Here is a 27,870-nt window from a genome sequence, read left to right as displayed (position 1 = left end):
AAACTTCATTTAGCTTGGTCTTCTCCCCAGGTGGGTTTATGTGTGGTAAACATGGTTTCTCAGACAAGTCTATAGAGCAGGAGTCAGCAAATTTTGTGTCAAGTACCAGATTGTGGTATTTGAGGCTTTGTGGGCCCTACTGTCATTTACTATCCCCTAAAAATGTAAAAAAAAACCACCGTATGTAGTTCATGTGCCATGTGAATACAGGCTGCAGCAGGATCTGGCCACAGGCTGCAGTTTCCTAACTTGGTCTAAACAATTGGGAGCTTTCAAACCATGCCTTTTTTGTATTTTTGTTCTCAGTCCTGGAACAGACTTCAAAGCAGTGTGCCTTTAATAAATATTTCAGTGGTTGCTAAAAGCAAGGCAGGTATTGTGAAATTGCTCCCAGTTCTTGGGTTGGGAAATGGTAAAGGAAAACAACAGTGTAAACCTTCATGAGCACATATTATTTTGTATCTGGCCATGTAGCCGTCTTGGTTGATTCTCTGATCACAGCTATTAGTCACAAGACGAAGGTTGGCCCTCTTCAAAAGAGCTGGCCCTCGACCTTCAGAAACTTAAACCAAAAGGGAGTCTAGAAAGGGTCTGTTGTTTAAATATTAGAATTCAGTGCAGTAAGATTGAGCATTAAACATTTAGAAGAGCAGACAAGCTAGAATAAAATGTTTTATTATTAAAATAAAAACTTTGTATAAAAGCATTACAGAACAAAAGCTCTATATACAATTATTGATTCAAGGTCCAATTATGCATCAGAATGGGCACAGCAATAGGCTGCATATGCAAAGCAAAATGGACACTTAAGATTTCACCTCTACCAAACGATTTAATGCAAACAGCAGGGGCGAGGGATATGGATGATACATGCCATCTGCCCAGAAACTAAACTGGCAGCGATGTCAAGTTAACAAACTGGAAAGTCACCCATCTCCAAAAAGGCACTTCTCTTTGTTTTAAAAGTGCTTAAAACCTGAACATGAACCCTGTGGCTAGCTTCTAAGTTCTTCAAGAAAGCAAATGCCGCAAAGGACTGTAGACTAGTATTAGTATCAATTCTCCATGCAAAAACAATCAAGATTTGAAATACCTTACATTTATGAACTGAAATAAATTTGGCAAACTACTATTATATCATCGATTCAAATCAGCCTCACCATCCTAATTCCCTAGATGTCTTTTCTGCAATGACTTCTAGCACTGCCCGCAAACTTTCGGGTCAGGACTGTGAGAGCCTGAGGCACCACCCCATCTCACGGTGGGAGACAGCAGCCACCAAGGCTCGGCTCTGACAACTTGGGTCATAGCACAAAATACGGAATATTCTCATGAGGCGTCCAAAGTAACATATTCCACTTTCCAACAATCGCCTCATTTTTCCACATGGTTTTAAGAACTTTGTGCCTTGATTCTGTTAAAAATGTCAACTAGTACAAAACACTGAATCATACCCATTGTTTTTGTGTCAACAACTTTGACAGCTGGTCTCTAGAATTCAAAAGATGTGTTAGTTATCACTATTACTGTGTTTCTAAGTGCTTGGTTTTATAGGTGGATTCCAAGGCTATCTGAACACCAATTAAATCAAACATGCTTTCATAAAACCGTCATTTAAAAATAATTCAGAAACTAAAAGAAAAAGGGTGGGGAGGGGTGGGGTGAGGAGTTGGAGGAAAGCAAAGGAGAAATAGCAGGGCAAAGCATGGTTAGCAATATGCTCTACGATGCTTGGAAACACCTTTTTAATGAGATAAACTTGATTTGAGTTTCCTATGAAATAGACTGGCCATCAAAATTCTTAACTCGGGTTTCAACCACACGACAAAATTGGAAAGTTTAACAAGGAAGATTGGTGCAGTGGAAGGCAGGCAGTGGATCTTCTAACTGTTATGCCTGCATTTCAAATTCCTGTTTCAGACTGAAAAGAGAAAAAGGGAACATGTCAGGATATTGTTTTCAAACTAAGAACTCTCTTTTGAAAGCCTAATCATTCTTTTAAAGATGCTTTTACTGAGTTATAACGTACATGTATAACATAACATCTTATGTGTACGACTTGAATTTTACAGGTGCGCACACATGGGTCACCACCACCCAAATGAAGATGTAAAATGTTTCCCAGAGACCCTGACTGTGCTCCTTTCCAACACTACCCGCGCCCCCCGACCCAGAGATAACCACGACTCTGACTTCTTTCCTCATTTTATTAAGACACACAAGTGAAGGTAAGATTTGGGTGTGGAAGAGAGAAAAACCAACCCTTACCTTTTCAAGTAAGCATGAACATTCCCAAAGCCCTCGTATTTGGCCAAGTACACAAGGACCCCCGTTGCACACCGCCCATCGCGCTGCCGACAGAAGCTACAATTGCAGATTCTTCGACAAGGTGGACAATGCCAGTTCTGCAGGAGAATTGTGAAAAGGCACAATTAAATCAAACCTATTTCCCCCTTAGTTATCTAGTTGACTCTACTTAACCTAAAATAAGTATCATTAATTGCACTTGAATCTTTTTTTTTTATTTAAAAAAAAATCTTAACAGTTAAAATCCATTAGTCATGCCTAAGGTTCCCTTGGGAAATTGAGCACAGAAAGTCACACAGCAACTACCAGGGGTGAATGGAGAGTCCAACTCCCCCCTATCGGCGGGTTCTGAGCACTCTGGAAGGGGCTCACACCAATCTGGCACCAGCAGCAGGAACTCATCTGCCTCCCATGAAACGCATGCCCACAACACTAAGGAGTCAGCTCTTCTGCTGATGCCGTTCTGGCCCCATCAGCTCGTGGCGGACCTCCGAGAGCGCACACCACCCCTTCAAGGGACCTACTGGATCCAGCAGAGCGTCCTTGACCTCTTCGCCGTAACGGTTTCGAAGGCAAGGACCGCAGAACTGGCCTCGAACACCCCAGCACTCTGGGTTTCTGCAGTTTGTTTTAGTATCAATAGTTTTCTGGCGGCACTGATGACAAGTAGATCCCTACAAATAATAAGCAAGTAATAAGAAGGGAAAAAAAACACTGCTCTTTGTACAGAAAAATGGCATTTACTTCAAGAAATGTCCTTCCTGTTGGGTAGTCTGACATTTTGAATCTCATTTTGTATCTCCATACACATGTATATGCCAGGGCATGAAAAGTACCTCAAGCAGGGTGATTTCATTCACCTGGCAGACTCAATAATTAATATTATCAAAACTACTTTTCTTCAAGAAAAGATCTTATCGTGCAAAAAAACTTTCCTGCCCCAAACCCATTTATCTTGAGCACACCACCAAATCCCCAGTACCTCTCTATGTAGACACACATAATAGATACACAGTAAATATGCTCAATGCATCAAGTTAAAAATTAAAAGATTTTATGCTGCTGAAGGTTTAAGAGGGCTAAATCCCAAGGATGCTACAAAATTCTCTTATGTGAAAAAAACACAGGCACACATCTTATAAGCTAAGATCCTTAGAACATCAGCAGAACTCTAAGGATAGAAACTATTCTTCCTCTCTCACAGACGTTTACATTTTCAGACAGAATGTGGAGGCTTTTACCAATGAACGACTATATATCTTCTCTCGAGAATTGCAGCAGATGTTCTCCAACTCATCCTCTGTAATTTCTTCCACTGGGCGAATGACATGCGGAAGGGTCATGGATCCCGGGCGACGACCTCTGGGTGTGTCATCTTCCTGCATAACAAGCATGAACAGTGTTCTTACTGGCTCTCCCAGCTCTGAATCTCAAATACTTGATTTATAATTTCTTCACAGAGAATTCAGCCTGGAAATCTTAAGGCTTATGGAGAGGAAGAAAGTCGTAAGTTTACTAAGGATTACAGGACATCATTGAAATGATTCCTATAACTAAGAAAAGCTGAAAAAAATTTTGGCTCTCTCACTTACTAACAAAAATCATCAAATAAGTTTGTGTGGCATTACCAATCCTGAATGGTTAGAGAAGAATGTTTAACATGAATCATTTGGTGTTGAGGCTGTGTGTACCTGTGCTGTGTATATACTAGGCCTACCGAAGAGGAACAAAAGAGCAAGCACAAATGTGAGAACTCACGTTCATGTAGCCGTCCACAGCCTTCCTCTTTCTCACCAACATGTACTTATCCTCCTCTTCCTCTTCCTCTGTGGGTAGAGCAGTAAGGGACCCAAGGATCCGGGACCTTGACCTTGTAAGAGGACGAGCTCTCCGTTCGGGGTTTCTCCTAGAAGTAACACCTGGGAAGGTACGCCTTCGGGGTGTCTTTGATTGCTAAACAAAACACATATGGCAGAACCCATTTATTCCAGAATGAAGAGAAGTGGCACCTTCTCTTTATGTGCTTTTGTTTAAGTAAAGAGAGAGCTGCATTTTCTAATTTTCTTTGTCCTTTCTATAATGCACGGAGAATAAGCCCCCAAAAAACGATACACCCATTGTAATTTTGCTTGTGTAACATCAAGCCCAGTTTCTCTCAAACTGAGAGATGATCTACTTATTCACCCACATAATAAAGATGTAAGAACGAATCTCCTTTTCCAAAAACACCTTTTCTACTATGGTATCTCTTAAGTCCTGACACATATTCACTGTTCCTACACTGCACAAAGGAGAATGTTTTTAGTATATGTGCTGCCGAAGCGAGCACCAAAGGAGAATGTTTATGTATGGTTTTCCTTCTTCCACTCCTTGCTTGCTTCTTCCTTTTCTCCTCAGGGAGAGGTGGGGAAAAGCAAGTCTTTTGTTTTTTGTACCACAGCAGACACACCAGATTCCCGAGTTGCACCAGATTAGCCCCTTAGAATAGAATCACATATATTAGGCCATGACTCATCATTTTTTCCTTCTCAGATTTTAAAAACATCTGTTACATACTGTGCATCTGCCATGCAGGAGGAATGGGCTAAAGCTGGGGATACAGGAAAGAAATTTCAATCTTTATTCCCTGCCCTTGAGAGGCTTAGTCTAGTTGGGAAGGAGAGAAACAAACAATTACGAGGGATTTCATGGCACGGGGAGGCCACACCTACTCCAGGATACAAGGAAGAACTCTCAGAGACCTACTAGCAGGTTTCCTCTGTTTCCTCTCGGTCCAGAGGACCACACAAAATAAGAAACTGGAGTTTCAAATATCCCAACACCTTAGACACACCCCGAATACTACTGAACAAACAAGGATTGGCACTCACTGCACTGGGGCCTGGAAGGCAACGCCGTCCTGGGAAGGAGCCAGGGAAACTTTCTAATTCCGACATTAGTTTTGCAAGCTAAAAAGGACGGAAATTAAACAGAAATTATTGGTTTATAGTAACTGCTGAAAATGAGCAACTTCTGGAAATTACTGTAGCACATCTCAGAGAGTTTCTGATTTTCCCTACACATTTACCAAGACTTTAATAGATTAAAAAGAAGTTAGTTCAGGGAAAGAAACACATTTTAAAGCACTTATTATAAAGACTTCACAGCTACACTAAAAATAATTCTTGATGTAGATAAGCAACAAGTGGCTTAGAGAAAAAGTCAGAAAGAGTTAGTTCTAAGTTAGTTTTTTGAATAACTAGGACATACTAGAACTGACTAGTTCAAAGTCAGATACCTACCATTGCTTTGTTTTGCTTTATATTCAAAGCCCTTTTCTCTAGAAACTTCATGCCATTTTCATCTTCTGAATCAGAACTGGAATCATTCACAGAACTCTCTGAGGGCTTGGAGGGTGCTGGTCTTTTGTTGGCTGCTCCACTGGTATTTCGAGTTGGGAACTTCATGGCCACCCGGAGAGGTCCGGCCCGCCGGCACTGACTGCGGGTCCTACAGCCTGCGTGGTCTGACTGCAGCCTCTAGTTAATCAGAACAGTTAGTCATTAATGACTTGCTGACTGTCAAACAGGCTGCACCAGTATGACTACAAAATCCCTTCTGAACAAAAGACACTTGCATCAAATAAATTTGAACTGACCACTTTAACTGTCAATTTTAATGGACAGCTCTGGGTAACAAACTCAGGGATTACAAATAAATACAACAATCTGACTGCAGTTTAACTCAGGGAGCCCTTGTAGGGCACACTGTTCTAAACTATCTTCACAGCCCCACGGCCAGTGGTTCTGAGACACCCCTCTTTTTAAATGCGAAAATACCAGCTCCCTTTTTTTAAAAAAACAGATCTTTATGTATTCTTTTAAAAGAATTCCTACAGTAATAAATATGTGTGCTCTCATGAACATGGTTTCAATGCTTATGGCAATATTAAAATATACTAAAGATGCCTCCATGCTTTAATTTACTTTTTTAAAAAATTGTGGTAAAATATACATAAAATTTACCATTTTAATCATTTTAAGTGTACAGTTCACTGGCATTAAATACATTCATACTTTTGTGCAACTATTACCACCATCCATCTCCAGAATGTTCTCATCTTCTATACTCAGTTACTCAAACTGAAACTATACTCATTAAACAGTAACTCCCCATCCCCTCTCCACAGGGGCCCTGGCAACCACCATTCTACTTTCTGTTTCTATGAATCTGACTACTCTAGGTATCGCTCTAATTCCGTATTTATAAGACTAATTTTTTTAAAAAAAATCATATTTCAAAGTAATATAGGTTTCCATGATTAAATATGTATTATAATTAGCCAGTGGGGAAACACAGATCAGAATCACAAGATACCACTTCATACCCACTGGTAGAGCTAAATCGATAACAAGTATGGCCAAGATGTGGAGAAACTGGAACCTATACACATTGCTGGTTGGAATGTAAAATGATGCAGCCACTTTGGAAAACAGTTCCTCAAAAGGTTAAATAAACAAAGCGTTACTACTTGACCCAGCAATTCCACTCCTAGGTATATACTCAAAAGTGTACCTCCATACAAAAACTTGTGATGAATGTTCACAGCAGTGTTACTCCTAACAGCCAGGAGGTACAAGCAACCCAAACACCCATCTTCTGATGAGTGGGTAAGCTAAGCATGGCATGTTCACACGCTGGAGTATTACTCAGCAGTAGAAAGTGATGAAGTACTGGCACCTGCCATAACATGGAAAACCCTGAAAACATTGTGTTAAGTGAAAGAAGCCAATCACAAAAGACCACATAGTGTATGGTTCCATTTATAAGAAATATCCAGAATAGGTAAATCTATAACAATAGAAAATAGATTGGTGGTTGCCAGAAACTGAGGATGTTGGGAAAGAATGCAAAGTGACTGTTAATGGGTACAAGGTTTCTTTTTGGGGTGATGGAAATATTCTAAAATTGATTGTGGTGATGGTTGAGAAAAATTAAACAGAAACAAGAAAAAAACATCACCCATAAAATGCCAGCAAGGGAAGACCCTTTTCTAAATTGCAGAATTTCTAAAATCCCCACAGCTTTTGCTACTCTTCATGTACTTGTAATGTGCATGGGCTGAGAGACTATAAAATAACAAAAAAATTTTATGAGTTCTTAAGACTTTTAAATCGATTGGCATTTTATTAATCGCAAAAATCAGCATCTACAAAGATCTGAAAAAATGCCCAGAAGTGATTCATGCTGTAGACAATGTGTGGGTCATATCCAGATTTGCAGACCATCCCTTGCAATAGCTCCAATATGCACTGATTTAAACAAACATCACTTATTAGAGGAAATAGTATATTACCACGAAGTTAGATGGTGATAAAACACTCCTTAGTCAGGCGCTCTCACTTATGTCAGTGTCACTGAAGTGTGGCCCAAGCAGTAGACCCATGTCAGACCACAATAAGCTGGAGAGCCCGCACCAGACTGTAAATCAACACACTGCTTCCTTTGTCAAGAACATTTGCTAACAAGAAAACGTCTGCAGAACTAAACAAGATGCTCAGGGAGAGTGGACCCCAGGTGCCTCAGCAGCAGCAGTGGCCTGAGCAGGAGGACAGAGGTTAAAAAGGTAAGGCAGTTTGCACAGGAAAAACAGACCAAGGAGCAAAAGTGGAAGCAGGAAGGGCCCTAATTGTCATTATCTGCACTCAAGCTCCTGCACATGAGTTATCACAGGTTTTCCAGATGCACAGATCCACGATGGGAACAACATTTACCAAAGGCCTGCTCTATACCAGGCACTGGGCTGGGTACCTAAACTTAAATGCGAATATAGCTAATCTGGAGGAACATGTCCTTCCTAGATTTCTGTGTCAATGGAAATCTGGAGGTTGGGCGATTTTATATTACCAGTTTCCAAGATTTTCAGAGCCTACGAAATGTTAAGGTTTTACAAGTAAGATTGTATTAGTAAAAACTGCTTTAAGACACGAAGAAAATACTCTCAAATTTTAAAAAGATCAACAAATTCTGGCATGACTAAAATGAAAATTACAGGGGAAAAAACTTTTTCAAAGCAAGTATGTCATGCCTTGAAATGTACCTTACTTCTTGATATTGGTGAAATTCTCAAACTCACCATTCCATCTTGTATCTCACTCTCTGAGAAACCGCAAAAGGATTCATCGTCAGAGTCAGCATGAAAAATACTGGCCAGTTCTTTAGTGACATCTGGCCTTGGTTTCTGTAAAAATCCACAATGGTCTAACACATCTTGCACCTCACTTTCTGAAAAGCCGCAGAAAGATTCATTATCAGAGTCCTCATAAAAAACATTTGCCAGTTCTTCACTGATATCTGACCTGAATTTAGGTTTCTGTAAAATAAATAAATAAATGTGGTTGTGCATTTCTTTCCCCCTTTTCAAGAACCAATTTTCCATAAACCGTGCAGAGAGCAAATCACATTTACAAGTGCACTACAAGAGAATAGCTTTTGTTACAAAGAAAAATGGTTCAGAGGTTTACAAATGATTTCTGAGTTGTTATGGCAAATCATCAAGCATGTTAGGTTAGGCGACATTTCAAAGGATAGAATAAGTAGCTAATCTGCCTCTAACAATTACTACCTAGAACCACAGCAAAAAGTGAAATGAAATTACAGTGCATACTGTATTTTCTTAACGGCTGTATAGAAATGTAGGCAAAAAGCAAGCAGTTTTAATCATGCACAAAGCATTTGGGGCATTTTGAGCTCTGCAGACTCAATGCTGTTTATTCTCAGGCAGCACTTACCGTGTTTGCAAAATTATCAGAAGCAAAGCTGTCACAACTGTCATCAGAGGATAACGAGGTTTCCATGGAAATCAACTTCATATATCTGAATTTCTCAAAGTTCTTCTTTACTCTGCGATCCTTTTGCTGCAAATGGAAATGGCAATCCTATTAAATGGGATGCTCACTACAGTTTCTAACTGAAGACATCATTTTTGAGTTTAGTAGGTTCAAACAGCACAGAGTAGATATGTCCATTTCTTATGCCCTATGCAGAAAAAGGAGGATTTGCAATTGCTACAAAATATTTTTCAAAACTAGGTAAAATCCTAAAAAGGGATCCCTCGGAAAGAAAATTGCAATGACATTTATTAATTTATTCAAGCATCTGTAGAGTTACCCCTCTAACCCACCTGAAATGGCCCCAATCTTAGCATTATACTGAGCTACCAAGGAACTTAATGCCAAACTACTAAAAGCTGCCCTTAAAAAAAATTAGACTATACTTCCAAAAGGAAATTTCAAAAGTACAAAATGGTGGAGTGACTCCTCTCCTTCAGCCAAAATCAAGCTAATGAGATCTTTTTATGTTAAGCTTTGGGCTATGTACTGTGATGCTAATTTCCCAAACTACAAAAACTGGGCAGCACCTCTACTTCAAGATGGCAGGCTTTCAAACAGGCCTTGTTCCAACCAGGAAGGGTAGAGTGATTTCAGCACAAGTCCTTAAAAATCAAATATATCAACCCAGTGAACAAATGTACTAGGAGCCAAGTTAAAGGTTCAATAGCACTCTAAACCCAGGTAGAATGCCTGATTCCACTTCAGCACTATTAGCCTGGCCTGACATTCAGCTTTTTCTGCAGACCCCTGCTACACACATCTTAAGTTTTTAGAAGTCCTTTCAAAATACTTGCAGATACGAAAATACTTCATTCATAAACACTTAACAACCTGGCACTGCTCATCAGAAAATGCAATTGGCATCTAGCTCATGCAAAAACAGACAGCAGTTTCTGGCATATAACATTTACTGAGATTTCTCAAATGTTTGATTAGTCCCTTTTTTTTTCTTAAATATGGCCATGAAATAAAAATGACTCCTTACAGGAGTGGCCGGTTACCTCAGTTGGTTAAGAGTGCAGTGCTCTTAACAAGGTTGCCGGTTCGATCACCTCATGGGCCACTGTGAGCTGCGCCCACCACAACTAGATTGAAACGACTATTTGACATGGAGATGGGTCCTGGAAAAACACACCCTTAAAAAAAAAGAAGACTCCTTACACTAAAAACTTTGAAAGGGCAAGCTGTGCTATGGGTTCCACCAAATATCAAGATGTGAGGTTTATGGTGAACAGAACATTCTTTTTATTATTATTATTAAATTTATTGAGGTGACAATTGTTAGTAAATTTACATAGATTTCAGGTGTACAATTCTGTATTACATCATCTATAAATCCCATTGTGTGTTCACCACCCAGAGTCAGTTCTCCTTCCATCACCATATATTTGATCCCCCTTACCCTCATCTCCCACCCCCCACCCCCCTTACCCTCTGGTAACCACTAAATTATTGTCTGTGTCTATGAGTTTTTCTTTCTCATTTGTTTGTCTTGATGAACAGAACATTCTTGACCTTTCTTCTATACCTAAAATTATTCATTTCTTTTCAGTCTTTTGCAAATAAAATTATTTTCATGATGATAGTACCCAACCATCCTATACTCCTAAGTAGACTTCACTCAGTCATCATAGGAAGTTTTTGTCCTTTTAGAAAGGCAAGAAAATGTGATAATAGGTAGAGGTACTATTAAAAGAGATATCAGAAACCCTTTTTTTCAGTTGAGGCAATTCAATGCTCAGTGGAGGTGAAATTGATTGCCCCAAATCATAGGGCTGTAAGGAGAACTCAAGTCTGCAATCTCCTAAAACAGCAGTATTCTTGCATTACCGCAGTAATTATCACCATTTACTAACCAATCTGTCTGCAAGCAGTCAGAGGCCCAAGATGGTCTCAAGGGTGGCATTTTATTGGACGCTGTCCGGAAAATCTACGCTGGGCTTTTAACCAGTCAGCACATTCCAAGAGTTAAGTTACCAGACAAATGTATGTTTGGAATAAAAGACACATAAGAAGCATGGCAAATGGTCATGGTTGAGATGAACTTTTTTGGCAGGCAGGCAATAACTAATACCACTTAGTAGGTGCTTTTTGTGCCAGGCACTAAGTATGCCTTCACATGATTAATTTCTTGTCTACTTAACTAATGGGGATACTGAGGTTCAGAAAGGTGAAATGGATTTCTCAAGTCACTCGATGGTCCAAACTTGAACCTAGGCATGTCAGATTCCAAGCCCAGTTACACACGGCTTTCATCCCGAAAGCCAAAGCCTAGTTTGTCTCTGAAACCACGCCCTCAACGCGCCCCCTCCCCCTCAGAACTCCGGCCACCCCCTGGGCGTGCCTCAACCCAGATATTTCAGGCCTGTCAAGCTCTTCCTTTTCACCCAACCCCCACCTTCTAACCACTCCTGGGGCAGACCCTATGTTCCAGTTTCCGTTAGAGCAAAACAGTAACGTTCTAGTCAGGCAACGTCCTGCAGCAGGAGTAAGGGTGGGGAGTGGGGGGGGGAAGCAAACGGCCTGGAACACTTTGGACCACTAAGTCTTTCAATTGCACTTAATCACCGCCTGAGACTAGACACCTCCGCCCATGTGTGCAACCCAAATTCTACAGAGACGGTTTGCAAGACCTCTAAACTTCAACCCACCGACCTTAAAGAAGCATTGGTGGGGCAAAAGCAGGAGGAAAGCGCGCCCTAGTTCCTCCCCAATGCACACGGGTGGAGGCGCCCACCCGCCTGGGACTAAACCCAGGACATGGCTGGGGGGCTGCAGGGCAAAATCTCATCGAGCCGGGAGGGCGGCGCTCCTCTGGCTTCCAGCGACCGGGCTTGGGAGGGCGGCCACAGTGGGGGGCCTGCGGACACAATGGGGAGACCAGCCAACCCCGGCCGCTGTCCAGCGCCCGGTGCACGTGCACCTCGGGCACACGTGGCCTTGGACTAGCCAGTGCTGCCAACCATTCTGCAAACCGCTCAAATCTCGGACCCGCCCGCGCGTCGGTGCACACACCCGGGGGGCACGGCTCCAGGCCCCGATTCGCCCCAAATGCATCAAACCTGGGGCTTGCCTAAACGGGCGCCGCCCTAGAGGGCCACCAGTTGATGAGCAGCACTCCCTCGGCGGAGTTGGGGGGAGTCAGCCCGCACCCATCACCCACCGCGCCCATCCCTCAGGTTAACCCAACCAGCCCTCACCGGCACGCGGCGAGCGTCCATGCTGACGGCGGGAGCCGAGGCCCCAGCTTGGAAAGGTTGGAGCCGGGCAGCCACGCGCGCGCCGCAGTCGCACAGAGCAGCAGGAGCCGGAGCCCAGGCCTCGAGGCGGGCGGGCGCAGCGCGCAGACCGGGGCCCCGAGGGGCGGGGCTTTGGCCGGCTTTCCCGCGGTGGGGCGAGGTCCTGCAAGCTGTGGTAAAGGTCCTCCCGTGCCGAGACCCGTTCAGCCCCGGAATAAAAAAGAGACTCCCACAATGTTCTGAACTCAACCGATAGCCTTGGCGTCCCCCAAAATCTGCCTTGGAAAAGTGGTCCTTTGGGGGCTTCAGGACTTCTCTCTTTACGTTGCTGCACGGTCCTGAACGAATGGCGCGAAAGTGGTTCGTATTGCCCCGGGGTTAGCAGGCTGATTTGCATGAATTCCGGGGCTGGGAGGAGAAATGTAGAGCTGGGAGTTAATGGAGAGCAGCGCGAATCCTGCGAGTCTTGGCCCTTAGCACCTTCACTGCGACGTGCAGTTTACATTATCAAAAACAAAAATCTAAGAATCCAGCACGAACTCCACCCTTTATTAGCCCAATCACTGTCCCAGGGTATCTCGGGGTGTAACACTTCTTATCTGGTAGCCACGCTATTATCTAACGCAGTAAAATGCGTTAAATCCTGTTTTGTTTTTTGTTTGTTTTTTTTACTAGAAAGCACAGAAACCGAGTTGTTTGACCTAAGACTTGAGGTTTTTAAAGGAGAAAAAAAGGCACTGCTGTTAAGACCTATGGGATAATAAAATCTTTAGACTGTTGTGGATAGAAACTTAAAGAGTATTAATGTGGTAAGGCGATTCTGTCTCACGTCCGAATTTAGAATTATCTAAATCAGAATGAATGTGAGATGCTTTGTATTGCCCTTTCACTCAAATCTGACACTGCAACGAAATAAAGTGGGAGGCTTTTTAAATTTGTTGGAAAGAGCAGGACGACAGAGTGGCTTTTAGAAGAAAAAGTAAAATAAACTGCGTTGTCTTAAAAAGACCCTAATTATAATCTTACATTTGAAACAAGTGCTTGAAATGAAAACACTCGCATTTCCCCCCTTCAAAACTCTTCTCTCTGGAGTAATTCCTTTGCAGTAAGAGAGCATGCGTGAACATACTGCGTTCCTCTTCGGACCGACCACTGAATACAAAAACTTGTGAGCACATAACAATGCAGGAGAACAATGGATTGGAAGGCTTGGAAGGGACTTGGTCGGGGGGCTTCCAGCCTTTCTAAAAACGCCTGCCCATGGTCACAGTGACACAGTGCAAGGGACAAAGAACTTCACGGTCTGCAAGGTAGGCGCCAGGAGAGGCTGCTGGTCTGGCTGGCGAAATTCCTGGCAGTAGTAGGGCCCTCAATAAATATTTGTTGAGCAAATAAACTACTCTGAGTGGTGAACGAACTAAAATTGTAGCTAGTGCTGTGTTCTTGGGAACACAGTCTTTTTTCCTTGTGCCACTAAAATTAAATATATGAGAATTTGGAATTGTTAATTACATGAAGTAGGGGAAGATTAAGTCACTTTGTCCAAGAAACGTTCCGATAGGAAAATTATTAGTCTTCCTGGGGCACTAGGAAATAGTTTTGTTTACATACTTTTTTAAGTATCAGATCTCTGGTTTATCAGTCTTTTTAGTAATCAGGCAAATGCAAATTAAAATAAGGATATACAGTTTCAGACTAACAAAAATGTAAAAGCCTGATAGGACCAGGTGTTGCCAAAGAGGTGAGGAAATTCCAGCAATAATGTTAGTAGTGTAAAGGTTTTACTTCAGAGAGCAATTCGTGAATGTTTAGTAAACCCAAACAAAACCATTTTCAGGTATATCCTCATAACAAAGTTTTTCACACTGAAGCTTAGAACCCATTGGCAAATTGTGAAATCAATTTGGTGGTTGCAACTAGCATATTTTCTTCTTTCTTTTTGAAATAGAATAACAATATAATAGTCAGTGTGAGTATTGTTTCCTGAAACATTTGTGTCACTTTTCTGTGTGCGCTGTATAAAATGTGTATTTCATGTTGTTCTTCACCATCAAAGTTCTCAAGGTACTGTCCTGGAGAATGTTCATAATGAGTCTTGTACTGGTGCTCTCTCATTTCTTCATTCAGTCAAGGATTGTGGACTGGTGATTGCACCAGGCACTGTTCTAAGTACTGGGGACACAAAGGCCAGAGAATTTATACATGCTAATGAAGAAGCAGAAGTAAACAATTAAGATAATTTCAAGTGATAACTTCTGAGAAGAAATATAAAAGCAGAATAAGGGGATAGGAAATGAAAAGAGGTACCAATTTAGATAAGAGAAACAGGAAAAGATTCATTGAAGAGTGTTCTGGTCAGTAACCTAAATAAAGGAAGGAAGATGAAGAATGGCGGGCTTCGGGGTAGAGGGAACAGCTGGTTCAAAGCAGCTCAAAGCACTCAATGGCAGTGACCAGAAGAAGCCCAGTCTACTGGACTTTAGAGAGCTAGGGAAAGAGAGGAAGAAGGGGCAGATGATGTGGGGTCTTCCTGGTCATGGGAAGAGCTTTAGATTTTATCCCAGGTATGATGGGAAGGATTTTGATAAAGGAAAGACCCAATCTGAACCCATGGGCTATCAACTCAAGGGGAGCAAGAAAGAATTAAAGCTAGAAACACGTAGGAAACCCTGGAGAAGAAAATGATTGCTTGTACTGGGGTAGTTCTGGGATAAGAAGAAGTGATCAGATTTGTGATGTTTATTATTTTGAAGGTAGAGGTAATCAGATCTGAGAGAGGGATGGTTCATTCACAGTAGCGCTGTGTTATCAGTAAAATACTGCAAACAACCTAAATGCCCCTCGGCAGGGAAATGCATTCCTGAACAGTGGTATATTCATACCATGGAATTTGAACAGTAGTTTAAATGAATGGCATAGCTTACTTGCATCGGTGTAGATAAGTCTTAACAATATTGAATGAAAAAGCAAATTTTAAACGTTTCTATGCAAATTTTAAAAACACGAAACATACATAAGTTGTGAAAATATAAAAACATGGACCAGCACAATAGGATAGAGGTGACCTCCGAGGAGGGAAAGATGGAAGAGGGGAAGGGGGTCTTTGACTCTTATTGTTAATGCTTTCTTTAAAAATATAATAAGTGGTATGAAGCAATATGGCAAAGAGTTAAATGTAAGTGGTGGGCACATGAGTGTCTTTTATATTTTTACTCTCCTGTGGGTTTTTTTTTTGTATCTGAAACATTTTATAGTAAAGGTTTTTTTTCAATATTTAAAAATTTTGAAACATTTGTCCTGTTAATCAAGATATATATTTGTAGTTAAATATACAGTCCCTTTATAGGGACTGCAAATTAATCTTCCAATTTTAGGTACCTCATAATGGTTTTAAGTCACTATGTTAATCATATGCTGGTACATATATTCGTTTTGAATGAGACACAAAATGAATATGAATGGAAATGCACTGTGTAGAGAAAGACCGGGGCCCAGGCCACAGCAACAAGTAATAGGGAATGACATTTCATAAGCACAGTCCTGACATATACAGACAGTATCTGATATGAAGCCTGTAACTACAAACGTGCTCAGTAAATACTAGCAACTAAAATGATTGGTGAAATTTTAAATCTGCAAAACATTCTAAAATACCAGTCTTCTGTTAAACAGCTTTGAATTCCTCAGCTATTAAGAACTTTACAGATTGCTGTGTGTTGTCCCATAGCTTTTATTCACCTGGCGTAAAGAATTCCATTTCCTATTATTAAGTTTGAAACTTGACCCTGAAGTTCTGAATACTCAGCACTTGTGTAACAACTTGAACTCAAGATAATTGGTTTTAGAATAAAGAATGCAACAACTAATAATACGATGTATTATTTTTAGATGTGATTTCAAAGAAAGGTCAAATCCCAATAGATGTGCTGCTCTAAGTCCCACACACCTGTCTTCCTCTCAGGCGGTGTAACATGAACCCAAGCAGCTCTGTAATCTAGGGACCCTTCAATAGACCATACACAGCAGGAGACAAAGGGTTGGAAAGTTTACACTGTGTTTGCGGATACAGACAGATTGCCGTCTGTCAGGTCACAAATCTCTATTTTTAAATAACCCCTAATTATAGATTTACTTCCCCAGTGCCCGCTTTCAGGCGAGAAACCTAAAAACCCTAAAGTCATCCTTCCATTGCTGCAGCCACGCTGTGGGATGGCTCAGCCCCTTACCACCCTGGTTCAGGGCAGTCCAACCTCTCCATACTATATTATTATGTTTGCTTTCAACCATATGTCAACGCTGTCTTAAGTGTCTTAGGTCAGTTTGCTGACATCTGATACTTGGTTACAGAAAGGAATATGGAATTATGAATGTAAATGTGGCCATTTTGAACAAGAGTAAATATTTTATTTTTCCTGGATAAACATTGTTCCTTCCATAACATTTTTAAAAACTTGCACCTGATAAGATTTTTTTTTTAAATAGGAGTGCAGAAATCACTTTGAGAGTGAGTTTGTTTTCCTTTGGATATATACCCAGAAGTAGGAGTCCTGCATCATATGGCAGTTCTATTTTTAATTTTTTTAGGAACTTTCATATTTTTCATAGAAGCTGCACGAATTTATATTCCCTCCAACAGTGCACAACTGTTCCCTTTCCTCCATATCTCACCAACGCTGGTTATCTCTTGTCTTTTTGATGATAACCGTGTAATGATAACTTTAAAAAATACAATGCAAAGAGGAAAAAAGGAGCAGAAAGATACATGGCAAAATGTTAACAGAGAATTTTTCGGGGATGCTATTGGTGATTTTTCTTTTGTTTCTTTTCATTTTTCTATTCTTTCCAAAGTGTCTAGAATGAGCACAAATGATTTTGAGAACCACAGGAAGAAAATACAAAAGAGTGGCTCCCTGTCCTAAAAAACAAAACAACAACAAAAAACAATGTAAAGGAAGAGAGGCTGAGGTGAGTTAGGGTGACCTGGAGAGGATGAAAGATTCGGGGATGAAGGAGTAAGAGCAGAAGATGGGGTCAGGGAAAGTGGGGGCCTGCCGTTGGGGGCAGCCAGCTATGAATTATTTCCCAGTCATGCTGGGGGCTGCCCTGAGCAGGCTCTGCTCAGCCATTTGTAGGCACATGGCAAGATATTTGTTTGTACTCAAGAGCTTTCTGGTGTGTTTTTTTCATTTGATCATCTCCCCCTTTGGAAACAAGTGGGGTGTACCAAAGAAAGGTGTGAAAAATCTCTGTTCCTTTCATAAGCAATTTATTCTAAGCTGTCCTGGTTGTGAAGTTTCCAGGTCTTTGATTTCTTCTTCAGATCTGTTCTTTTTAAGCAGCTGTTTGGAAACAGAATTGGTGCAGAGAGAGGAAGTTTTAACTTATATAAAAGGAGACTTAGGGATTGTCTGTAGATTGGTTAATTTCTGGAGTGAGCAAAATTCAAGATATCGAAGGGAGCCCCAGGGAAGAGCCTAATCTGCACATTGACCTATAGAATTCAAAACCAATCTACCAGCAGTTCTCAGAAAGTTAAACATAGAATTACCATGTAATCCATCAATTCCACTGGTCAAAAGGCAGAATTTCAGCCTTTTCTTTTATTTTATCTTCCTGGGCATCCCCAAAGGTAACTCTGTGAAAAGTAATGGCTCATTCTAATCTCAATTGTTTTTAAAAGCAGCTTTCCCTAGTCTCCAGATATAAAGCATACAGACAGCTCTACCACTCACTCTGTGATTCCATGTATCCCAGAAGTCATTAAACGAAAGAAACCTTGACAGAAACCTGAAAGCTTATTACTCTACTTTACCTTTCCTCAGGCTTTCAGGAAAACAGGGGATACCACACCCAGGACACCTATAGTGGGTTGAATGATGGCACCCACAAAATACATATCCTTGTCCTAATACCCAAACTTGAAATAAATGTTACCTTATTTGGAAAAAGGGTCTTTGCAGATGTAATTAAGGATCTTGAGATGAAACCATCGTGGATTACTTAAGTAGACGCTAAACCCAAAGACAAGTGTCCTTATAAGAAACACAAGAGGAGAAGTCAGAGACGAGGGGAAGGCCACGTGAAGATGGAGGCAGAGACTGGAGTGAGCAGCCACAAGCCAAGGAATGAAGACAGCCACCAGAATTTAGAAGAGGCAAGGAAGAGAATTACTTCTTGAGCTTCTGGAGAGAGCACAGTCTTGCCAAGACTTTGATTTCAGACTTCTGGTCCTCAGAACTGTGAGAATAAATTTCTATTGTTTTACTCAGAAGCCACCAAGTTTAATGTTTTATGGCAGCCACAGGAAACTAATACCCCATTGGCTTCCAATCTCTAGTATGAAAAAGGAGAGTTCGACCAGAACCAGCGCGACCAGACTGTGATCCTAGAGATAGGAATGCCATCACAACTCTGGTGACAGACTAGACTAGATCTTTCAGACTTTTCCTGTGAAAGACAATAACTAGAATAACAGGGCTTTACCAATTTCCAACTAGTATTCATTACTGACGGAGCCAGTGCTATGAACTGAATGTTTGTGTGCCCCCTAAATTCATATATTGATGTCACATCCCCAACGAGATGGTATTGGGGGTGGGGGCTTTGAGGGTGATTAGGTCATGAGGGTGGAGCCTCATCAATGGAATTAGTGCCCTTGTAAGAGACAGGAGAGCTCACGTCCTCTCTGCTTTCCACTGTGTGACGATACAAGGAAAGGCATCTGCAAATCAGGAAGCAGGCACTTACCAGACACCAGATCTCCTGGCACCTTGATCATGGACGTCCCAGCCTCTAGAACCGTGAGAAATGAATGTTTAAGCCACCCAATCTATGGCATATTTGTTATAGCAGCCCAAACGGTCAGTTTTTAGTTTCTAATTTTTCCAAGTTTTGGATAATTCTCCTTTTTACTGTCCTAATAACTTCCTAATAACATTAAATTCCCCGTAACATTGACTCACATTGACTCCTTCTGCCTTCAGTCTTAGCATGGACCAGCATTATCTCTTAGTGTTAACAAGAGATTAATCCGAGAGAGAAAACGATTAGCTTCAGTTCATCCTGTGTCTGTGTATATGGAGCCACCAAGGTATCGTGGATCAGCAGACCCTATGTCAGGTTTCAATCAGTGACTGGGGGCAGGGGAGCATTGTCATGTGATACTAAATGTGGCGCTTAAGCAGCTGGGGCAGCGTGTTCAGATGCTGACTGGCTCAGTATAATGGTCAAGAGTGTGGACTCCGCCTGAGGTGGAATAGTAGCTTTGCCACCATGTTTTATGCCCTTGGGCAAGTTAATCTCTGTCACAGTTTTATTTTCTTATTTATAATGGAGGTGATAATCCAAGTCTGCCTCATAGGATTGGCGTGAGGATTAAATGAGTGCATGTCTGGCAAATAGTAAGTGCCCAATACATTTTGGCTATTAGTAGGGCTTGAATCTGCCATTTAATTTTCATTTTCTTTTGGCTTTTTGTTTCTTTGTTTTATTTTCTCTGCCTTCCTATGGGTTACTTGAATATATTTTTGAATTCCATTTTGATTTATTTATAATATTTTTTAGTGTATCTCTTTGTATATTTTTATTAGTGTTTGTTCTAAGTATTGCATTATCATACTTTACTTATCACAATTTGCTGGTGTTTTCACACATTCAAGATACTATTACTGAGCCTGATAAGCACATAACTTTTCCCACTCTGCAGTTCCAAAGATGTCCTAAACTAACATGATTCAGATGTCACTTTTCTAATCATAAGCTCATATTCATATTCCTATTCCTAATTATAAAACAAAAAAGCTCCTAAAATTCTGTCTAGCTACTGGATCTAGAGATGATGCCATCGGCCAATACTAAAGGTGCTTCTCAGTCTTAGAGATCACAACCTCCTGGCAATTATCTACCCCATCTCTAGTTCTGCTCCAATCCTTTCTTGTCTTTCTACAATCTACGGAATACGTGGTACCTTTAACAACCATCAACATTGCTGATATAGTCCTTAGATATTTATTAAATATTTATTATACCACTTAAATACATATTGAAATATATGAAAGCATTAAAGTATATTATTAAGTATATATGTATCTATTAAATGAATGAGAAATTTAAAAAATAAATTTCTGAGAATTGAAGTAATTGTAAGATGAGCTCAGCTTACTATGAACCTTGCCCGAAGGAAACCAGAACCCGTTTCCCTGCCTTATGTTAATATATGTTAGTATAGCAGTGAGCACGTAGTGAATATCTCCAGACAGAGCAAGTACACTCACATGAGGTCTTTGTTATACTTTGTTATTACGCTAGTAATTTCAACTGGAGACCAATGTTGTACTTTTACTTCTAACTTATTTTGATTATTGGAGTCATGGGTTTTAGTTTCCAAAACATATGTATCCAAACTTCTGTTAACGTTGTGAATGTAATGGTTCTTTGGCTTGTTTCTGAGGATTCCAATGAGATTCTCTTCCTTTGGATGACAGCACTCTAAATCTTTTTTAATCCTATCATTTTACACTCCTCTCCCACTGGTTATTCTTGCTCTCCCTGACCTCCTAAATATCTCTTTTATCCAGTTTTATGCTCACCCCCCTAATCCCACCTGAACAATATTAATTTAGGCCCTCATCATTTCTTGTCTAGATAGATGGAATAGCTTCCAAACTGTTTCCCTAGCATCTAGCTTTCTCGCCCACTTCCTGGACATTCTTCCTCTGCTGCCAGAGTGATTTTTCTAAAATACAAATTTTATGTTACTGTTCCTTTGCTGAAAACCCTATTGCCTTCAGGATACAACCCAAACTCCTTAGGCTTTTCAAATTCTAGCCCAAGAACCTCCTGTAATCTCCTTTGTTACCATCAAAGCATCCCTGTTGCACCTGCCAGTGTCTCTTTTCTGCTCCCAGCCTTGGTGGTCCTCATAAGCAGAGTGTCTTGCTATGAATACTTACACCACTGCATCACCCCCTCAGTCACTAACGCAGATGTTTGCTGAGACTTGTAGCTGTAGATGCTGGTCTTGCTGAGACAGGGAAGGCCTCCCCACGACTCCCACTTTTACAATTCTTTCATTAAATCCAAAGGGAGTAGCCCCATTCTGACTTACAACCCAGGAGAGACAAGTTTCACCAGGCCCCTCTGGACACCATTTGAGCGGAATCATTGTGTCCCACTCCAAAACATCCTTTTGGGCCAAAAGTCCATAAATAAGTGTTCCAGGAGATACTTCATTTAGCCTGAGTCTCCTATCAGAGTCATTTCCTTTCACGCTAGGTGGCACTCACCACGGATGGCAATGCCAGTCCTCCTAAGGCTGGATCTCTGTCTCCCTGGGCTAGAGGACAGTTCTGGATGGTGTCTTCTCATTTCTCTCTGACAGCCCATGAAGTGAGAGTACATGTTTGTGGCTATACAGATTATATGCCATGATAGTGAAAAATGTTTTAATTTAGATTTTTTTGAAGTTGTAATTATTAAACACTGTTATAATGAAAAGGAGTTGTGAGTTATGATGGGCTATTAATAATTCCACATTTCCAACAGTCATTTTTTTCCTCTCTGGAAATCTGGGGGAGGCTGGAGTGAGGGTGTGGTACTTTTTCTCACCCCCACCACCTTTTACCTGACCCCATGAGTCCTTTTGGAATTAAGATTTCTGGTGGGCTGCTTTTTGTTGTTGTTGTTTTTATTGTGGTAAAATACACGTAAATTACCACTTTAACCATTTTTAAGTGTACAATTCAGTGTTGTTAGATACATTCAAAATGTTGTGCCAACTATCACCACTCTCCATTTCCAGAACTTTTTCACCATCCCAAACTAACTCTGTACCCATTAAATAATAATTCCCCATTCCCTTCTCCCTTGCCCCCACCTCCCACCCCCAGGCTCTGGTCACCTCTATTAATGAACTCAAATGCGTTAATTTTAAAACTCCCCATGAAAGACATATCCAGGCTCACATGGTTTCCTTGGAGATTCTACCAAACATTTAAAGAGTTAAGACAAGCTTAATTAATTAAGGCGGTTTGGGAGAAACTATTTATAAACTGCATACTTGAGAAAAGACTGGTATCTAAAATATATAAATAACTCTTAAAACTCAACAGTAAAAAAGCAAACAATCTAATCTGAACATGTGCAAAACACATGAAGAGACATTTCACAGAAAAAGATATACATATGATAAATAAGCACATGAAAAGATGTTTTATATCATTAGCTATTAGGAAATAAAATTAAAACCACAGTGAGATTATCACTATACACCTGTCAGAATGATTAAAATAAAAAATTAGTGGTCCGACAAAATGATGGTGAACACGGAGAGAAACTGGGTCACTCATGTATTGCTAGTGGGAATATAAAATGATACAGCCATTCTGGTAAATGATTTGGCAGTCTCCTAAGAAGCAAAACATACAGATACCATATGGCCCAGCAGTTGTACTCCTGGGCATGTATTCCAGAGAAATGAAGACTTTTGTTCGTACAAAAACCTGTACATGAATTTTCATAGCAACTATACATAATAGTGAAAAACTGGAGAAAATCTAGATGTCCTTCCTTCTTTCTTTCCTTTCCTCTCTTCCTCCCTTCCTTCCTAGCATAGTTGATATCAGATGTCTTTTAATGGCTGAATTGTTAAACAACCTGTGGTATAGCCACACCTTGGAATACTACTCAGTAATAAAAAGGAACAAACTACTGATACATACAACCTGGATGAATTTATAAGAATTATGCTGAGTGAAAAAAAGCCAATCCCAAAAGGTTACATGCTGTATGATTCCATTTATATAACATTTTGAAGTAACAAAACTGTAAATATAAAGAACAGATTAATGGTGGTCAGGGGTAAGGAGGGGATGAGAGCAGAAGGGAAGTAGGTGTGGCTATATAAAGGCAATATGAGGAATCTTTGTGGTGATGGAAATGTTCTGTATCTTAACTGTATCAATACCAGTATCCTGATTGTAATATTATAATAATTTTTATATGATAAAAAATATGGTGAATGTTTAAATTAAAAAATCTTTTACAGTGAAAGACACATTGCCATTAATCCTCCTCAAAATACTCCCCCCTCACTTCAACACACTTATCCCATCGTTCTTGGTGCTTTTTGAAGCAGTTCTGGAAGTCCTGTTTTGTGAGTGTCTTTAATTATGCTGTCGTGGCTGCCTCGATGTCCTGAATTGATTCAAAATGTTCATGGTCATTTTGACTTCGGAGAAGAGCCAGTCGCATGGTGCCAGATCTGGTGAATAAGGTGGATAAGGACACAACATAATGTTTTTATTTGACAGAAATTGCTGTACCAGAAGCGATGTGTGACACAGAGGCTTTCCCATTGTGATCACAAAATAAAGTGAATATCCAGTGGAAAGGCGCGGGCAGAGATCTTCAATAAGGGAAGCAGCGCATCGAACCTTAATAATAGAGTGTGACAACTTTCAACTTGTTAGATGCAATCAGTCAGGTGTGAGCTACGGTTGAGAGAAGGTGTGTTTTAAAGTGTGCCGTAAGTCATCCTCCATCATGACAAGGCTCCATGTCACACATCACTTCTGGTATACGGCGATTTCTGTCAAATACAAACATTACGGTGTGTCCTCATCCACCTTATTTACTGGATCTGGTATCGTGCGACTTCTGTCTCTTCCCCAAAGTCAAAATGATTCAGGACACGGAGGCAGCCACGACAGCACAACTAAAGACACTCACGAAAGAGGACTTCTAGAACTGCTTCAGAGAGTGGCAAGAATGATGGGATAAGTGTGTTTGAAGTGAGGGGGAGTATTTTGAGAGGGAATAATGGCAATGTGTCTTTTACTGTAATATTTTTTTTCTATTTAAAAAATAATTTGATCACACCTCGTATTATAATTTTGCAAGAAGTTTCCATTGGGTGAATCTGGGTAAAGAGTACATGGGGTCTCTATTATTTTTTACAACTGCATGTGAATCTATATTTACATTAAAAATCTAAAGTTTAAATACAAATATAGCTGTTAAGCATACAAATATGGAAGTTACCTATAAAGTAAAGGTTTAAAATAAAGATACTGTCCCTAAAGCAGGCCAATTAAGTTTTTTTGCAAAAACAGAGACAAATCAAATATCATAAGAAAAAAAAATGCGCTTGTGAGGTTCTGCTCCAATAATGGTGTAGAAGCTCCTACAGGACCAATGCTCTTGGTCAAAATATAAAAGTCAGTTGCCTGAAGGCACTAGAGAGTGAACAAAAGCAAGCAGTAACTGTAGAGTTGAAAGAAGGGAATAATTCTGTGTGAGTTTCTCATTTTTATGACTTTTCACCTGAAGGCAGTCCTTAGTTGGTGCCAGACAAGTTGGATAAACTCCAGTAGAAATTTGTAGCCTTACTGGTTTGAAGAGCCAGAGTCTGAAGTGGCCACAACAGCTGGAAACCAAGGGAAAATCTCAGAAGGAAGAGGGTCAATCGAGGGTAGCCTCAAGTTCTTCACATAATTCTGCCCAAATCTTTGCCTGATTCCTAAACTATACATGTGAGGGAGAGATCCAAGAAGTTCACCCATGGCTGAAAGAACTAAGCAGAGAGTTTGGCTGCTGTCAACTGCAGGGTTGTCTGAGTTTGGAGTTTGAAGCAGGCTTAGTTAACATCCTGTTAAAACAAACAGTCAAGACTCTTGGGAAGAACAGAACAGAATTCAGAATTTCTACAATGCTTATTTATAATGTCTTGAATAAAATCCAAAATCATTAGACATGGGGGGAAAATATGACTCACAGGCAATCAGTGCAGACTGACCTCAAGATTCCCCAGATGTTGAAGTTACCAAAGATTGTAAAACAACTATTATGATTATGCTCAAGGACATAAAGGAAAATATCTTGTAATTGAAAAACAAATGAGAGACAGCAATCAAAATTATATATATTCTAGAGCTGAAAAATAAAATAAGCTAAATAAAACATCTAATAGATAGGCTTAACAGCAGATTCGAGATGATGTAAGAATAAGTAAACATAAAGATACATGATTAGAAATTATTCAGTCTGAAGAACAGAGAGGAAAAAAGATTGGGGAGAAAAAAAGAAAAAGAATAGAACAGGGACTTAGTGACCTATGGGATAATTGAAAAATTATATCCTATGAGTAATGGGAGTTCTAGAAGGAAAGCAGGGAGAGAACGTGGCAGAAAAAAACATTTGAAGGAATAATGGATGAAAAGTTCCCAAATTTATAGATTCAAGAAGCTCAGTGAACCCCAAGCAGGATAAATACAAAGAAAACCACATCTGTGATGTCTTCAGTAAAAGCAAAGATGAGAAAAATCTTAAAAACAATAAAAAAAATACATTATATACAGAATATAATACAAATGACCACTGACTTCTGATCAAAAGTATGTTATTTAAGTATTCCAAAATCTGTGTTAGTGTAATTCAGTTTCAGCATACTATCAGCCAAAAAAGACAGAAGAACACATGTCTGTGATACCAGGCCCTTAACTGAATTATCGGGAAGTTTTTATTCAGTCCCATCCTTTAAAATAGATCAAAGTACCAGTTACTCCCCGGTGGACGGACTGAAACCTAGTCACTTAAGAAAATAAAATTGTGTCTTCATTATATAAATAAGTATTTGCACCGGGTTGTCATACCAACCCTTGAAAAGCTAGGGTAGAAAGGACTAGTAGCAGAGTTTAGAAAAAGGGTAGCTGATTAAATTGGATTATCATCCTGACAGTCCCTTCTTCTAATCTCTAGTCAATGCTGTCTTCCTGGGGGTTTATTTTCTTTATATTCTTTGGATAACAAAAGTGTTACTTTTCAGGTGATATTGACCTGATCCAGGACTAGAGTCAGATGACTTAAAAGAAAATTTTATAACTCTCCTCAGGATCGAGATCAATGTAGAAAAAAGAAAGGTAACAATAGATATTCCTGAAATTGAAGTTTCATCAGAGACATTCAAACAAATGAACTTACAGAGGTATTTTAAAGCTACCTTCACAATGGTTGGAAATAAAAGCAAAAATCAAATAGAAAACATAACTGAGAAATGGAATTGAACATGTTATATTGATTCTTACAAAACTTAACAACCTATAAGGATAAAAACATCTCAGGGATCCAAAGATAGAACTTCTTAGAATGGCTGTATTCTCAACAACTTTTACATTAAAGTTATAAAACCCGATTCTAACAATGGCACTGGACAGAAGGTCTTAAACCTTTGAATTCTCTAATCTCTATTTCCTATCTTGACTTCTCTTCCTAACTCTAGACTGCCATTCGCCACTGCCTGATGGTCAGAGAAAGGATGTTACTTAACAGCATTTCTCTAACTTCAGTCATCCCAGCACTGTTGTCTCATGTTTTGCCATAACTGTATGTATAACCCTTGAACTATTGGTTCTTATTAGTTTTCTTCACATTGAAAAGATTGTTTCATGTTTACATGGTCTCTACGGGAAAAGCAATATAATTAGCCACCAATAAAATAATAGATGGATAAAATATATAAAACATGATTATTAAATTCTCATTAGGTGTTATTGTCTTCCAAAGTCTGAGACCTGTTCTCTCTTGGATAAAACAAAAAGTGTCTAATGTTAATGTCAGACTGAGGCTGTTTCCTTGATATAAGATTTTTAAAGGATTTAAAGAGAGCCGAGTTATGATGTGGATAATGGCAGAGTACTAGAATAACTTTCCCACAGATGACAATGAGAAAGTCTGGACAAAATGTAACCAAACAACTACTTAAGACACTGGAAAGGGGCCAAAAGCAGACAGACACTGGAGACAACTTCAAGCCTTAAAAGAAGGGAAGCGTACACACTGAGAGATCCACATTTATACAGATGTCTCCATGTCTGGGCAGCATGGGGTAGCTAGAATTCAAGCAGAAATCTGCAGTCTTATTGGCTCAAGTTGCCAGAGTTAAAAAGCGAACAGAGGAAAAAAATTGAATACTGAAAAATATTTGATTTACCAAACAGAAGGATGGAAAAGAGTAACAGAGGACAAAGAACAGTTGAGACAGAAAACAAACAATAAAATAGTAGAACTGAATTTAACATAGCAATAATTACATCAAATGTAAATGAACCTAACACCCCAATTAAAAGGCTGGGATTGTCAAGCTGAATAAAAATAGGAAGATCTAACTATACAGTATCTAAAAGAGACCCACTTTAGAAGTGGCTATGTTAATATGAGACAAATTAGACTTCAAAACTGGGTGAATTACCAGAGATAAAGAGGAATACTTTATAATGATAAAGGGATTATTTTACCAGGATTATATATCAATCCTAAATGTATATGAACCTAATGGCAGAACTTCAAAAAACATTAAGAAAAATCTGCTAAAACTAAAGGGAGAAATAGAGAAATTTATAATCACAGTTGAAGATTTTTAACACCCCATCTCAAAAATTTATAGAATTACAAAACAC

At 39.9% G+C, this 27,870-nt stretch overlaps 1 protein-coding gene across 3 annotated transcripts in view; it reads right to left on the bottom strand.

Moving 5' to 3' along the window:
* Window positions 1–660: 660 nt before the first annotated feature.
* The window catches only part of CDCA7 (cell division cycle associated 7), a 31,449-nt gene continuing 4,239 nt past the window's right edge, over window positions 661–27,870 (bottom strand). Inside the window, exons 1-10 of one of the 3 annotated variants that reach the window (XM_081051496.1) lie at window positions 12,380–12,505; window positions 9,078–9,203; window positions 8,423–8,659; window positions 5,589–5,825; window positions 5,178–5,255; window positions 4,066–4,260; window positions 3,549–3,686; window positions 2,832–2,981; window positions 2,269–2,405; window positions 661–1,921 (exon numbers count right to left, since the gene is read on the bottom strand). In XM_081051496.1, the coding sequence (XP_080907622.1) occupies window positions 1,891–1,921; window positions 2,269–2,405; window positions 2,832–2,981; window positions 3,549–3,686; window positions 4,066–4,260; window positions 5,178–5,255; window positions 5,589–5,825; window positions 8,423–8,659; window positions 9,078–9,203; window positions 12,380–12,400 (1,350 nt within the window). In that variant the 5' untranslated portion in view covers window positions 12,401–12,505 and the 3' untranslated portion in view covers window positions 661–1,890. Of the gene's footprint in view, window positions 1,922–2,268; window positions 2,406–2,831; window positions 2,982–3,548; window positions 3,687–4,065; window positions 4,261–5,177; window positions 5,256–5,588; window positions 5,826–8,422; window positions 8,660–9,077; window positions 9,204–12,379; window positions 12,908–27,870 lie in introns of those variants that run through there. The other 2 variants (XM_081051497.1, XM_081051498.1) reach the window with 2 other exon arrangements.

Source organism: Rhinolophus hipposideros (genome assembly GCF_964194185.1).
Source record: "Rhinolophus hipposideros genome assembly, chromosome: 6".
Lineage (NCBI taxonomy): Eukaryota > Metazoa > Chordata > Mammalia > Chiroptera > Rhinolophidae > Rhinolophus > Rhinolophus hipposideros.
This window is presented reverse-complemented; position numbering and strand designations above follow the sequence as displayed.